Source organism: Durotheca rogersii (assembly GCF_024521655.1).
Source record: "Durotheca rogersii strain YMJ 92031201 chromosome Unknown GGS23scaffold_1, whole genome shotgun sequence".
Classification (NCBI taxonomy): Eukaryota; Fungi; Ascomycota; class Sordariomycetes; order Xylariales; family Xylariaceae; genus Durotheca; species Durotheca rogersii.
In genome coordinates, this window is record NW_026251232.1 from 966,309 (window position 1) to 978,575 (window position 12,267).

Here is a 12,267-nt window from a genome sequence, read left to right on the forward strand (position 1 = left end):
AAGGTAGGTACCGAATGTACCCGCCTCTATAGTAAGGAGGCGGGTATACTTGCAATCTAGGCTCGGTAACCTACGTAACCTGCCGTGGGCAAGACAGCCTCCTCCATCACGGTTACCTACCTACTAATAGACCGTCGGACCTACGCAGCCTCGCAGAGATGGGCACGTAGAGAGCTGCCCTCTCAACGTAGGTGAGTAGGTAGCTACCTATAGGTAGTGGAGAAATTCCCTACATTAAGAGGTACCTAAGGTGGTGCGTACGAGAACTCAACGGGCGATGTGATAATGCGGATGCGTCTTCTTTGGCGGATGTTTCCAAGTTGCTAGAAGAAACAAATCGATGCCTATGCGGTTAGCTCTCTGGAATTTGCAGGGCACATGTAAACAGAAAAAGAGGAGCTCTTGGCGCTGACGGGCCACCTACCAGGTACCTACCAGGTAGGTATTTAGGCGCATAAAAGGTAGAATTACCTGTTATTTACTTCACCACTTACCTACCTACCTAGGTTGCCTGTATAGGGAAAGCAGATGAGGCACCCAGCCTACCCTTCGTAGATCTACTCCCACATGTGCAGCTGGGTCGGTTGGTATTTGCAGTGCAGGATCGGGACCACTCGCATACATACAGGCACCCAAGGCGCCAAAAGAGAGGTGTGTGTATGTGCGTGTGTGTACATGTTACGCGCATACGTCAACATGTATTACCTGCCTCCCTTAGGAGGTGCCCCGAGTTGCGGCCCGGGGCCTACGTGGCGGCGCGAGGACCACGTAGCTGGAGAGGTACCTGGAGGGGTTGTAGGTGCATTTTAGCAGGGCACCCTCCTAGCGACCAGCCAGGAATGTTGGCATGCACCGTAACCCATCGTCAGGCCGGGCTTCTCGCCCAGCGATGCGAGCCAGCCCAGGTCCGCGATTTGCATATGCGCTCCCGCCTTCTGCTCACTCGTCGGCATAGGAGCCTCCTCTTGCGCGGCTACGCCCGCCACCGAAAATCTCGAAAAGGTTCTGCTCAACCTTCTCCATCTTCACCAACTGCCCGTCCCCAGAGAACCCACACCAAGACCATCATGGCGCCCGTGCCATCCCAGCCCTTCGTGAGGTACGCATCTCTGAACCAAGATGTGATCGATCTTCGATGCGTCACCCTCCTCGACATATAATACATGTACGACATGCAGGCGGTGTTGTTGACCGGGTGCCCAGATACTCTCCCTTAGCTACGGTTGGCGCCCACCTGTCGCTCATCGTCTACTTGACGTATACCGTGGCCGCCGCTCTGCATACGTCCTACCAGTCTCTGGGCCCGGCTCACGACACGCGGTCGCGGCTCGCACGGCGCAAGAAGCTGGTGCCGGCGTTTGTCGCGCTCGCATCTGCCGCCTTGTGCTGGGCCACTTATACATCCGTCGCCGCCGCTGCCCTGTCGTACCAGACCTGGGCCAGCGAGCACGGCCACGGCCATCTAGAACGGTATCCACACCTGGCTATCCCCCAGCTCGGATGCTGTCGTGACGGAGACTAATAATATGGTCCTAGCTCAACCCCCGGCGGGGACCAAGCTTCGGGCCCCAGCAGCTCGGACGGTCCAGCTTTCGCCCATGTCGCTCGGTGGTTGAGCGACACGCCCTTCTATTACGATGCCCTCGAGATCGTCGTCGAGAAGGCTCGCCGCTTCTGGTGGAGCCAGCAGATCGACCTCGCCACGGTGGCATTCAGCGTGTTGCTGTCAGTCGAAGGGCGGCGGCGGGGCATTCCGTCAACTCCGGCCTTTCTCGCATTAGCCCACCTCGTCAACCTGTCCTATGCCCAGAACCTGTTCTATCTTGCTCTCACCCTAACCCCGTCGCCACTTCCGACAGGGGTCGAGCATCTCCCGTCGAAGGTCGGGCCTCCCGCTTCGTCACGATTGATTCAGATTCGCCGCAAGCTCCTCCCCCCGAAGCCCAGGAACTGGCACCCGCACCCTTTGCTAACTCTCGGCGCCTTGGCTCTGAGCTTTGGGTCGATTTTCCTGCTCCCCTACGCCGCCGACACGCGCTCGTTCGCGAACGTTGTGCTATTCGCCCGAGTTTCGACCTTCTTACCTCTTGTCCTACCCGAAATCGTGCCAGCGACTTGGGGCGCCGTGCAATCGCATCCCCACGACGCACACGGCTCGCTCACAACCATATTCCAAATCGTTTCCGCGACCTCCTTCGTATTACACGCTAAAGCTGCCATTGTGGGGCTAATCTACAATATTCCCGATTCATACCGCCATCGCCATAGTGCCCTCGTCGCTTGGGATGCCGAGGAGCGGGCCGCGTGGGAACGCGGTACTACGGCGCTGGGAAAGGTTCTCGGCTCTATATCCGACCATCCCGTGGTCAAGGCCGTGGGCGGAGACGTATTGCTCTGCACGCTCAGCTTAGGCGTGTGGGCAGCGGTTCGCGCCGCCGATGTTAAAGACATCATCAAGTCGACGGTCCCCGTCTATACGCTTGGCCGCGAGACCAAGCAGGTGGCGGAGGATGAGGCGCCCAACGCCTCTTTCAAAGCCGGCTCCGAATCTGCCGAGGACGCCGCGTCGGAGCATTCGGTGACGCCGAGACGCCGGGGGAGAAGGCTCACTAAGTCGCAAATAGGGAGCGCTGCCAGCTCGAGAAGGCCTAGCAGGGTGCCCAGCGAGGTGTCCGGGACGCCGGGGAGAAAGCGAGGCCGGCCCAGGAAGTCGCTGCAGTTTGAAGAAGAGCTAGCGTACGAACGTCTCTCGTCGCAGCTCCGAGGGCTGGCCGAAGGGGACACGCTGCCGGCGAAGGAGCTGGACTGGGAATCCGCGGCCCTAGCCTGGGGCCTAGCCGCGTTTGCCGGGCTGGGCTCCGCGTCGGCTGGCGTCTTTGGGGCGGAGTGTGTCGCGAGATGAAGAATCCGATATGGTGAATGATAAGCTTACGACGTTGATGAGGAACTTGTGGCGAAAGGTGGGACCCGGGGAAGGAATATCAAGGATAGGGTACGCTGGGCAGGCTTGAGGGCCTAAGGCAAGTTTATGTTGGGCGTGGAAAATTGAACAACAGCTTCTCCAGGTATTAATTTGGAAGTCTCAAATAAATCAAGTACGCTCGCTGCGTTTCTTAGTATAGTTAGGTATGCATTCGGCCTGGATGTATCCCGGGCTGCCGTGCCGCAGACTACCCCTTTCTGCAACGACGTTGTTCCTATTCGCCGTGGCCAAATTCTCCAACATTTCACTCCTACGTTCTAGAGGCCATCCCCTTATCTCGTCATAGCTTCGTCGATGTGTTACGTAGGTGATGGGTCGGAAATTGACCTATTTTCGACAGTTTGGGGGGTTTCGCTCTCGACTCGGTCGCATCGGATATCGTCGAAGAGACGCGCTCGCACGGCACACGCACGCACAGGTCCATCGCACAATAGGGATAGAGATACCAGCCGAGGAACAGGCTGTATCCCGTCCGGCTCCGCGGGCACTCTTTTGCTAAGTTGTCTCCCGCGTAACAAATTCGAGGTGGAAGGTGCCTATTTATGATACGATACAGCCTTGCGTCGGGAGTAAGTACCTACGACGAACAATAAGCGTTAACCACGGGCGCCCGTAGAAATTTTAATCCTATGTCATGTTTGTCCATGCTCCGAAACTGGCCGGCCTCACCACGCAAATTTCCTCCATCTGACCCGGTCATGTAGACGGATTGATTCATCTACGGAATTAGGTGCGGGCTTGAGAACGTCGCTGCTTTACCGAAGCTACCAGCAACCGGCGCACGCCTGCTCACTCCGTGTCCTCAGGTACCTATGGGTTATTACCTTACCTACCTACCTCCTACGTACCCAGCAAGGCTCCCCAGCGCCCTACAGGTCCCACGAGGCCCCGAAGAAGCCCCAGCAGCCGACACACACACTCTCTTTCCCTCCAACCTCTCGCTCCTTTCGCTCTTCTCTCGGTTTACTGTACGCTGACTAGCGGCCTCAGCCAGCTCCCCGTATACGCCGGCTCCCCCTAATTCACTCTGGCATCTGCTACGGAACGGACAGACATACGGCGGCCGCCTTGGAGCCGTCTCGTTCGCGGGCACGGCGGCTTCCGAGCCTAGACAGACAGAGCAATCCCCGGATTTAGAGGCATCGTTGCTCCATGAACTACGCCCAGGTACTAGATAAGTGTAAATGGACATCGTTGGGCATACGTGAGTGAGGGCTGCGACCCGTCCCACTCGCTACGCCTCCCCTTCTATTCCCCCTCCCCCCTTTTTCGTTTCTCGGGGAGAAGAGACCTGTAATACTATAGAGAACAATACGGCCCCGCCTATATCAGAACGATTTGATATATTGTTTCCTGTTGGCCCTCCCCTTGTCATCTCCACACACATACAACACGCACACTCTCCGTTTCCGCACAGATAAGAACTACGTACTTACTTATGCCCAATACAGAGACTGGTTCCTCGTATCTCTGCTTCCCACCGCCATGAAACTCACCACTCTTGGGTATAAAAGAGGACCAACCACCCACCATACCCACCGCACCAGCAAGTGACTGTACCCATCGAAGGCACCTCTTGAGTCCACCGCGCCGTACTTCGCCCGTTTCGCTACCGTTCACTCAAGCACCCGCCTGTCGACCGTCCTTCCCTCGCCATGTACCTGCATTACCAGCTCGTCACGCTCAACGTTCTCAACCGCTTCGGCATCTGCGATCGAGGTCGGATCATGCTGAAGGCCTACGAGGACTACAAGACCTTCCTTATAGACAAGGACGAGCTGCGCCGACGCATTCGCTTCTCCAGAATCAACCGCGAGGCCCTTACCCACACCATCCTCAAGTGCGTCCAAGTTATGAGGGCTAACCCGGCAGAATGCCGGTACGGCGAGTCCATCATCGAAAGCTGCGCCGAGATGATGACGATCGGAGGTAACGACACCCCCCCTGGCTCATCGGCGTGCCCAAAAACGAAAGGGGCCATCCATCACTGACCTTTTGTAGACGAGGACCGCGAACCTGAACCCCTTCGCTTCCTCAACTTCCCCAGTGAGGTCCGGAGGATGATCTATCAATACTGCTTCCACCAAAAGGCCAAGCGGGGCGGCACAAACGATGTTTACCTTGCCCGCAAGAAGCCTTCCTGCGGTTGTGCTTATTTCGAAAATGCCGACAGCCCGCTCGAACGGAACGAGCTGGCCCTGGCTCACACTTGTTCCAGGCTTCACGAAGAAGTCATGTCTTACTTCTGCGATGCTAAGGTTCGTTGCCCCCGCCTTCTCGTCGGCTCCCACGGATTACCGTGCTAACGGCAACTCTACGCAGACCCTCAAGTTCTCGTGCGCGTGCGTGATGAGGAAATTTCTGGAGGAGAACCGGATGCTGCGAGGAGCGATCCGCCACATCAACTTCCACTGGTGCGGCCCGGCAGCGGACCAGAGCATCCTCCAGCTCGGCAGCCTCCATCTGAAGTCGCTCACAGTGACCATCTCGCGGGCGACGACCAAGAGGATCACGGCCCGTGAAGAGGAGTTCCGCCGCTACTTCACGTCCAAGAAGCGCGGTGAGGTCGCCCTCACCGACGCGCTCGGCATCGACGAGCTCCTCTCGCTCTGCGGCATCCCGAACGTGGCCGTGCAGCATCCCGACAGGCTCATGGCTCCCAAGCTCCTCACCTCGGACAGGATCTCGCTGGAGAATATGCTACAGGCCAAGCTTACCCTGCCGCGCAAAGGCGAGTAGTCGGCACGAGGAGCGTGAACCGCGGCGCCGCGTAGCACGTATGGTGCGCATTTGAGAGGGGATTTCGAAGCTTCGCAGGGCTCGGGGCATCTTCGTCTCCCCTTCTACCTTCTTTACTTCTGTCAATCTGTCTGTCTGTCTGTCTGTCTGTCTCTCTTACCATCTCGCCACCTCCCACCTTTACCCCCTTCCTCCCCCCACCCTCCCATGTCTTTACCCCATTTCTTTACCTCATGTCTTTACTTCATTTCTTTCCGTTCTTATGACTCACGGTTGAATGTGCCTACGCCCAACTTCGGGGGGAGTGATTAGACGAGGCTTGGACGAAATTTCTGTAGCCGCCACCATACCCCTTAGGAGCCAGAAAACAAGGAGATGAGATGGGGACCGACCTGGCTTGCAGAACTAGGCATGGCTACATACACGCATGGATTTAGAGTACGATTTGCGACCTTTTCCGGTCTCGTCGATAAAGACGCCTTCTAGCCCAGTCTACTCCCATTCCTCATGTGCGTGCATTCGTATCCTGCGTAGTACAACATCCTAGGCTAGCAGTAGTATGTGTCGAGTCTATACGTTTGTTGCCGTGGTTGGCGGATTCGTCGCCGGCACCCTTGCCGTTTACACGTCAACCTAACCTGCTGCTTGATCCGTTAGATTTGGCACGGCCAAGGTAGAGGCTGTTTCTAGTTAGCCGGCCGGTAGGTTCAGCGTGAATTCGGGCCTCAAGTCACGTGCGCAGCACAAGCCTACATGTATTGGAATAACTACCTAACCTACCTCCTAGGTAAGACCAACCTCGACCGTCAGGGAGGCGAAGATCAACACGCCAGTTATGCATAGCTAGGCAGAGGAGATTCACACCAACCGGATCCCCCGGAATCCGCGACGTTCTTATTACAGAAGAAAGGAGGTTCCGATTTCAGTCAGTTCCTGTCATCGATTTCCATGCTGTATCAGGGCCGCTAAACCAGTCCAGGTGCCAACTCTACATACATGGTTAGTTGCCCCCTTTAGTAGGTGTTAGGTGTATATAATAGGTGCGTGGTGGGCATGCTTACCCTCGGGATAGTTACACAAAGGATAGACGAGGGGCGATTATTGTTACACAAGGAAGTCTGCTCCATTCCCCTCCAACTCATCCGGCCCCGCTTCTTATGGCGGGACTATTTATAGTAGGTACCTAAGGTAGGTACCTACTTCGCAGGAAGGGAATCCGACAAGGGAAGGGAAAGCAAGTAAGTAAGTACGAAATTGTGGCAGCAGACTCGCTCTCTCTTCGTCCGGCCGGCCGGCGGTTGGCGAGACCCGTGCAGACGTACGACCGCAGGAAAGGGGGAAGACGGCCTTCGAGTGTATGCGGGATGGGGCTACCATAGGTCGAGGCGGGCGACGTACCTACCTAGGCAGTAGTCGGAGGCCTCTCGCCAACGGCGCTGGCGAGCAGCCGCCGCGGTCGCTGGGATGACTCGACGCGCACACCGAGAAGAAACTCGCGGCCGCCTTAGGGCGCTCCTGGCTGGGATGCTTCACTCTTGTACACCGAAGAACGAATATTTCGTCTACACGTGTATATCTAACACCCATGTAGGTGCCTATGCGCAGAGTGATAGGATCTGTCCGGTGAGAAGAGGATCCCGAGGCGCGTGTATCTGAAAGCCATGTTGCTACCTATAGGTAGGTAGGTATGTAGAGTGAGGGGATGCGCGAAACAAAAAGCACCTACCTGATATCGATTAGTAATCGACTTGACCACCCTTTGACAGAAGAGATTGTAACTTCCACCCGCACAATCTGTTATATTGCGGTCCGGTGCCGGTTGATACGACTTACCTGCAAGCCACCCTCCCCACAGCCCCACACACCCGCCTCCTTGACTCAAAATTTTTTTTCTTCAGTACCGGCCTTCAGTAACCCACCTTTATCTTGCGCGGCCGCCCGCCCACCTACCTACCTATCGATGTACTTACTCGGCGCACTCCCAGGGGCGGAGAACTTGGCTTGTCCAGGTCGATAGACAACACACCCGCCGAGCCTGCTTCTCTCGCCCGTCTGTCTACACGTTCGGGCCGCTGGAGCTCTGTCGCAGCGAGAGAGAGAGAGAGAGAAGAGACGACAAATCCAACCAGCCGAGCGTCGCTCGCACCTCGCGGCAGAGTTTATCTCCTAAATCCGCCCCCTCTCTCCGTCTCTCCGTCTCTCTCTCTCTGTTTATCTACCTCTTTCGTCTCTCTGCCTCTGCCTCTGCCTCTGCCTCTGCACGCTGTGCTGTCACATGCCACCCCCCCCCGCCAGCCATGCCCCTCGCTATGCCCTCAGTCCCGCCGCCCTCGCCCTCCTCCGATCGACATACTGATTTCCGATCTCCCCGCTTCGTTCGTCTCTCTCGTCTCTTGCTATAGCTCGACCAGGTTGGCCCCGTGGCCCAACGCCTTGGTCTGGAGCCGGCTGCGGCGTGTGCGCGCCGCACGGGACAAGACCAAGAGGGCGCCCTCTCTTTCCCCCCCCTTCTCCCTGAGGTCCCCCTTAGGGCGGCGGCGGAAAAAGGGTGTTCCTTCGGCAGCGATCTTTGAGTACGAGAGCGCCCCCCCTGGTCTTGGGGACCCCTCGCTCGGCTTCCTAGCTTCGAGGCTCTCGTAATTTATCTGCTGCTACATCGTTTTTTTTCTCTCTCCTTCTTTTCGTGCTCTCTACTCTCTACTCTCTCCTTCTTCTTCTTCGTCTTGGTGAACATGTGTGTTTTACGTGAGGAGGGGCGCATATGCCTATGACGTTTTGGTGTGTATATATAAAAAAAAACATATCATATATCTAGACAGGTCTCAAGAGGCTGAAGAGGCTGTCAGCCCTATAAGGTAGTGGAGGGGTAGGATTGGGGGGGGGGGACAATAAGGCAAGCGGATCGGGCCGTGGGCGAAAGCCGAATTGTTAAAAACAACCGCGTGTATGCATATATATGTATCTAGATCTCAGACAAAAAGACTCCCGAGGGAATCAAATCACAGGCAAAGCCGCATTCTGTCCTGTTATCCCTTCATACCCGCCGACATGTCATCGCAGATCCAAACACATCATTGCAAAATCTGCATACATCATCTCGTGCACCAGCAGCAGCAATCAGTTTGGCCAACACTCCCATCTCTCGACATTCAGAAACAGCTATCCGTCTAACACGTTATTATACGTAATGGTACACAATCGTCCATTTGGACTGCCGAGCACGTCGTTATGCCGGAAACGATACCGATTAATCACTCATACAATTTAGGGACCCATAAAAAAAACCCCCGCCTTCGCGCCGCCTCTTAAGCGTTCCACTCTCCGCGGATCCACCGGTTGAAGAAGTCGAGCGAGCCCTCGGGCTGGTTGAAGGGGACCATGTGGCCGGCCTGGTAGATGCGCATGAAGGTGAAGTTGCCGCTGCTCTTCACCTGGCCGTACTCCGAGCCGCTTCCCGTCTCGAGACCCTTAAGCTCGGCCGCGTTGAAGCCCTTCTTGCCCGACCACTCGAGCGCCTCCGACCACGCCTTGTTGCCGAGCCAGTTGCAGATGTAGTCGGCGTCGCCGGCGTAGACCAGGACGGGGATCTGCTTGATGATGTCGGGAACGAGGCGGTGGAAGGGCTTGGACCAGTCGCCTTGGAACAGGAAGTTCCGGTTGATGTCCGTGTTGCAGCTCTCGTAGTCTTCCACTTCGGCGCCCACGGCCTTGATGACCTTGTCCTGGTTGAGGTACTGGCTGATCCAGGCGGTCTCGGTGTAGCACAAGTTCTCCTGGTCCTTGCACTTCTCGCGCACGTCGTACACGTTGTACCCGGTTCGCTGGAATGGCCCGATCATGGCGTTGTTACAGTAGATAGCGCCCGGGACGCAGGACCACACGCTCTCCGACTCGTAGCAGCTCGAAATGAGCGACTGGCATCGCGGGAGGGCGTTGTCCATAGACTGGCACTCGCTGGGGTCAAGGACGGCGTCGTAGCCACCCTCGCCGCAAGCCATCGGGCGGTATGCGGCGTACTGGGTGTACGGGTCGGTCAAGCCGTTGCCGATGGCGATGCTCTGGAGATTGATGTTGCGGTCCTTGTGCGCCAAGATCTCGTGGGCGAAAACGGGGATGTAGTGGCCGGCGTACGACTCTCCGGCAATGTGGAACGGCTGCTCGGCATACTCGGGAAAGTTGTGGAAGAAGAGAGTAAGGAGGGCGTAGATGTCCTTGCTGGCGGCGACGGTGTTGTAAACAGGGTTGCTGCTGTAGGAGTAGCCGGTGTTGACGGGCTGGTCGATGAAGATGACCGAGGCATTGCTATTCCACGCGTATTCGTTGAATTTGAGACTGCCATCCTTGTTGACACTCGACGGACCAAGTTCCATGAATAGACCCATCATGGAAGAACACCCGGGGCCACCGTTCAGCCATAGCACTACGGGATCGTTCTTGGGATCGTTTCGGGACTCGAAGAACCCTACAAGGAGGGGTTGGTTAGCCGGGGTTGCGGCGGGGAGGGTCAATCGGGGGGCGGTGATAGGGAACTTACAGTAGAAGAGGTGCTTATCGTTGGCCTCGTCGTCGAGGTACCCGCTATATTGCTTCACCTTGTCTACGCCGAGAATAGAGGGGTCGACGTTCTTGGCTCTCAGGTTGTAGGCTTCGAGAGAGCCGCCAACCTTCCGGTGCCTGACACCGTCGGTCTCGACCCATATGCTCTGCACGTCAGCGCCCTTGACCACATGGTCCCACTCGCTGTCTGGCCGGCGGCGATGAGGCTTGGGGTACGAGACAAGATTGGCTGCCTTCTCGTAAAAACCAGGGATCAGAAGGGCCATCTCGTCCCAGAGACCTTTTGCGGCCGCGGGCATCTCGCCAAAGACGCCGCTGAGATGGCTCAACGGCTTCCTGACGGCATCACCGACACCGCCAAGCACCTTCTGCTGGTCCTGGGGAGAGGCGGCGGCGGCGGCGGCAGCGCCGAGCAGCAAGGCCGAGCGCGCTACCCTCATGACGGCGGGCTAGCAGACGACGAGATGATAAGAATGGAGAGCTGAGAGAGTGTAAGATGATAGTGATGATGGCGGCGATGATACGATGGCGATGATGATGGGAGAGATGGAGAGATGGAGAGACGGATGGAAGAGAGAGAGAGAGGGATAAAACGAGATCAATAACAGCGACCTAAATAGTGATAGGGGAAGATTGGGGGGAGCTTCGCGAGGTACGGGACGGGAGATGGAGTTGACCCACCCACCGATAGCGCTGATGAAACGGGGAAGGGCGAACCCGACTGGCCATGGGCAGCTGCCCCGTCAACTGGCGGCGTTCTGGTGCCTGGGGAAGGGAACGAGGGAGGCAGGTCACCGCTTATCGGCTCTGATAGTACCTTGGGTGCCTCTAGGCAGGTACGTACCTGGCTTACTACAGCCTACAGGTGACGTACGTAGTCGGTACCTACCTCCTACGTTAGGTGGCCAGGAGCCTCTCGTGCTCGCCTCACTCTGCCGCTGCGTACCCTGTACATCCCTATCCAAGGTGGCGCGCGGCGATAACGAGAAAACAGATAAGGCAGGTAGGTGCCGGCACCAAGGTTTCCTGAGGCCCTTACTGCCTCTTACTCATAGCGTACCGGTATGCACCCATTTTAGGTACCTACCTGTATATCCCTTGCTTCCGTCGACATCGTGCTACGGTTTGTACCTACCGAAGCTGCCCCAGTATTGTCTCCCTACATTAGGTACCTAGGTATGTACACACAGAATGCATTACGCATGTACCTCCCCCGACGCCAGCTGTACATATCGCGCTTCGTGTCGCGTCGGGGGAGGGTAACGGGGGCCTCGTAGCGACAGATGCGTCGTCATCCGATCAACAATTCCCTCCCCTGGCTGGGTAAATCGTATCGTATCGCCTCAGAGGGCGCCATCTCGCCGGCAAACAAACAGCAACCGTGTTGGCAGCCTCCATGCCTGCTGAGGGAATGGGAAGCTATTCATTGCGGACTCGGGCAACAACTATAATCTTAGATAGGGACTACCTATCTGTGTAGTAGGGCGAATAATTGCCACTGCCAAGTAATACGTCGCCGCGGCGGTAAGTAATCATGTCTCGGACCGGCGCTGAAAAAGACCTCGCATCGATCCGCACTAACATACTACGTATACTACGTAGTCTTATACATAAGAACAAGAACGAGAATAAGCGCATGCCCTCATCCTTATTCCGCAGTTTGCTCAGCTACGTCGTTGCGTCGAGGCAAATGGGGGAATCAAGGCTGGCTGCCAACGGGCTTCCGGATGGTTCCTGTCGGCATAAACTGCACGGCACACCGGGTAGGTACCTCGCCCTTTGGAGTGTGCAAGCCGGTTGCGGTTTAGTTACCTAGGTATTATGCCCGGCGACATCTGTCTGCATTCCATTGCTGGCATACTGCACACCTACCTACCTCCTATGCATGTAGGTACCCGAGGCAAGCCAAGGGACGTTTCCATGTGGTTTCGACCCCATTCCGGTACACTGGGTATGCGAATGGCAATGCTTAGGTAGGTAGAGGGTAT

At 56.7% G+C, this 12,267-nt stretch overlaps 3 protein-coding genes across 3 annotated transcripts; 2 read left to right on the plus strand and 1 right to left on the minus strand.

Moving 5' to 3' along the window:
• The first annotated feature begins 661 nt into the window (after window positions 1-661).
• GGS23DRAFT_544013 (uncharacterized protein) lies at window positions 662-3,213 on the plus strand. Its single transcript, XM_051514883.1, has 2 exons — window positions 662-1,470; window positions 1,537-3,213. Exons 1-2 carry the CDS (start codon window positions 1,136-1,138, stop codon window positions 2,900-2,902), a joined length of 1,701 nt encoding a protein of 566 aa, XP_051376806.1. The 5' UTR covers window positions 662-1,135; the 3' UTR covers window positions 2,903-3,213.
• A 1,036-nt stretch (window positions 3,214-4,249) lies between these two features.
• GGS23DRAFT_11267 (uncharacterized protein) lies at window positions 4,250-6,307 on the plus strand. The gene is made up of 3 exons (XM_051511010.1): window positions 4,250-4,912; window positions 4,985-5,241; window positions 5,306-6,307. The coding sequence occupies exons 1-3, from the start codon at window positions 4,639-4,641 to the stop codon at window positions 5,720-5,722; spliced, it is 948 nt and encodes a 315-aa protein (XP_051376807.1). The 5' UTR covers window positions 4,250-4,638; the 3' UTR covers window positions 5,723-6,307.
• A 2,296-nt stretch (window positions 6,308-8,603) lies between these two features.
• Window positions 8,604-11,046, minus strand: GGS23DRAFT_544026 (Alpha/Beta hydrolase protein). Its single transcript, XM_051514884.1, has 2 exons — window positions 10,257-11,046; window positions 8,604-10,184 (listed from the first exon to the last, which is right to left on the minus strand). The coding sequence occupies exons 1-2, from the start codon at window positions 10,717-10,719 to the stop codon at window positions 9,028-9,030; spliced, it is 1,620 nt and encodes a 539-aa protein (XP_051376808.1). The 5' UTR covers window positions 10,720-11,046; the 3' UTR covers window positions 8,604-9,027.
• Between the last annotated feature and the right edge of the window lie 1,221 nt (window positions 11,047-12,267).

Excerpts from the sequence above, each read along its gene's own strand:
- GGS23DRAFT_544013 (XM_051514883.1), top strand. The coding sequence starts at position 1,136 with ATGCGTCACCCTCCTCGACATATAATACATGTACGACATGCAGGCGGT. Across the intron at positions 1,471-1,536 it reads GGCCACGGCCATCTAGAACG|CTCAACCCCCGGCGGGGACC; the intron begins GTATCCACACCT and ends ATATGGTCCTAG.
- GGS23DRAFT_544026 (XM_051514884.1), bottom strand. The coding sequence starts at position 10,719 with ATGAGGGTAGCGCGCTCGGCCTTGCTGCTCGGCGCTGCCGCCGCCGCC. Across the intron at positions 10,185-10,256 it reads CGATAAGCACCTCTTCTACT|GGTTCTTCGAGTCCCGAAAC; the intron begins GTAAGTTCCCTA and ends CCCTCCTTGTAG.
- GGS23DRAFT_11267 (XM_051511010.1), top strand. The coding sequence starts at position 4,639 with ATGTACCTGCATTACCAGCTCGTCACGCTCAACGTTCTCAACCGCTTC. Across the intron at positions 4,913-4,984 it reads CGAGATGATGACGATCGGAG|ACGAGGACCGCGAACCTGAA; the intron begins GTAACGACACCC and ends GACCTTTTGTAG. Across the intron at positions 5,242-5,305 it reads CTTACTTCTGCGATGCTAAG|ACCCTCAAGTTCTCGTGCGC; the intron begins GTTCGTTGCCCC and ends AACTCTACGCAG.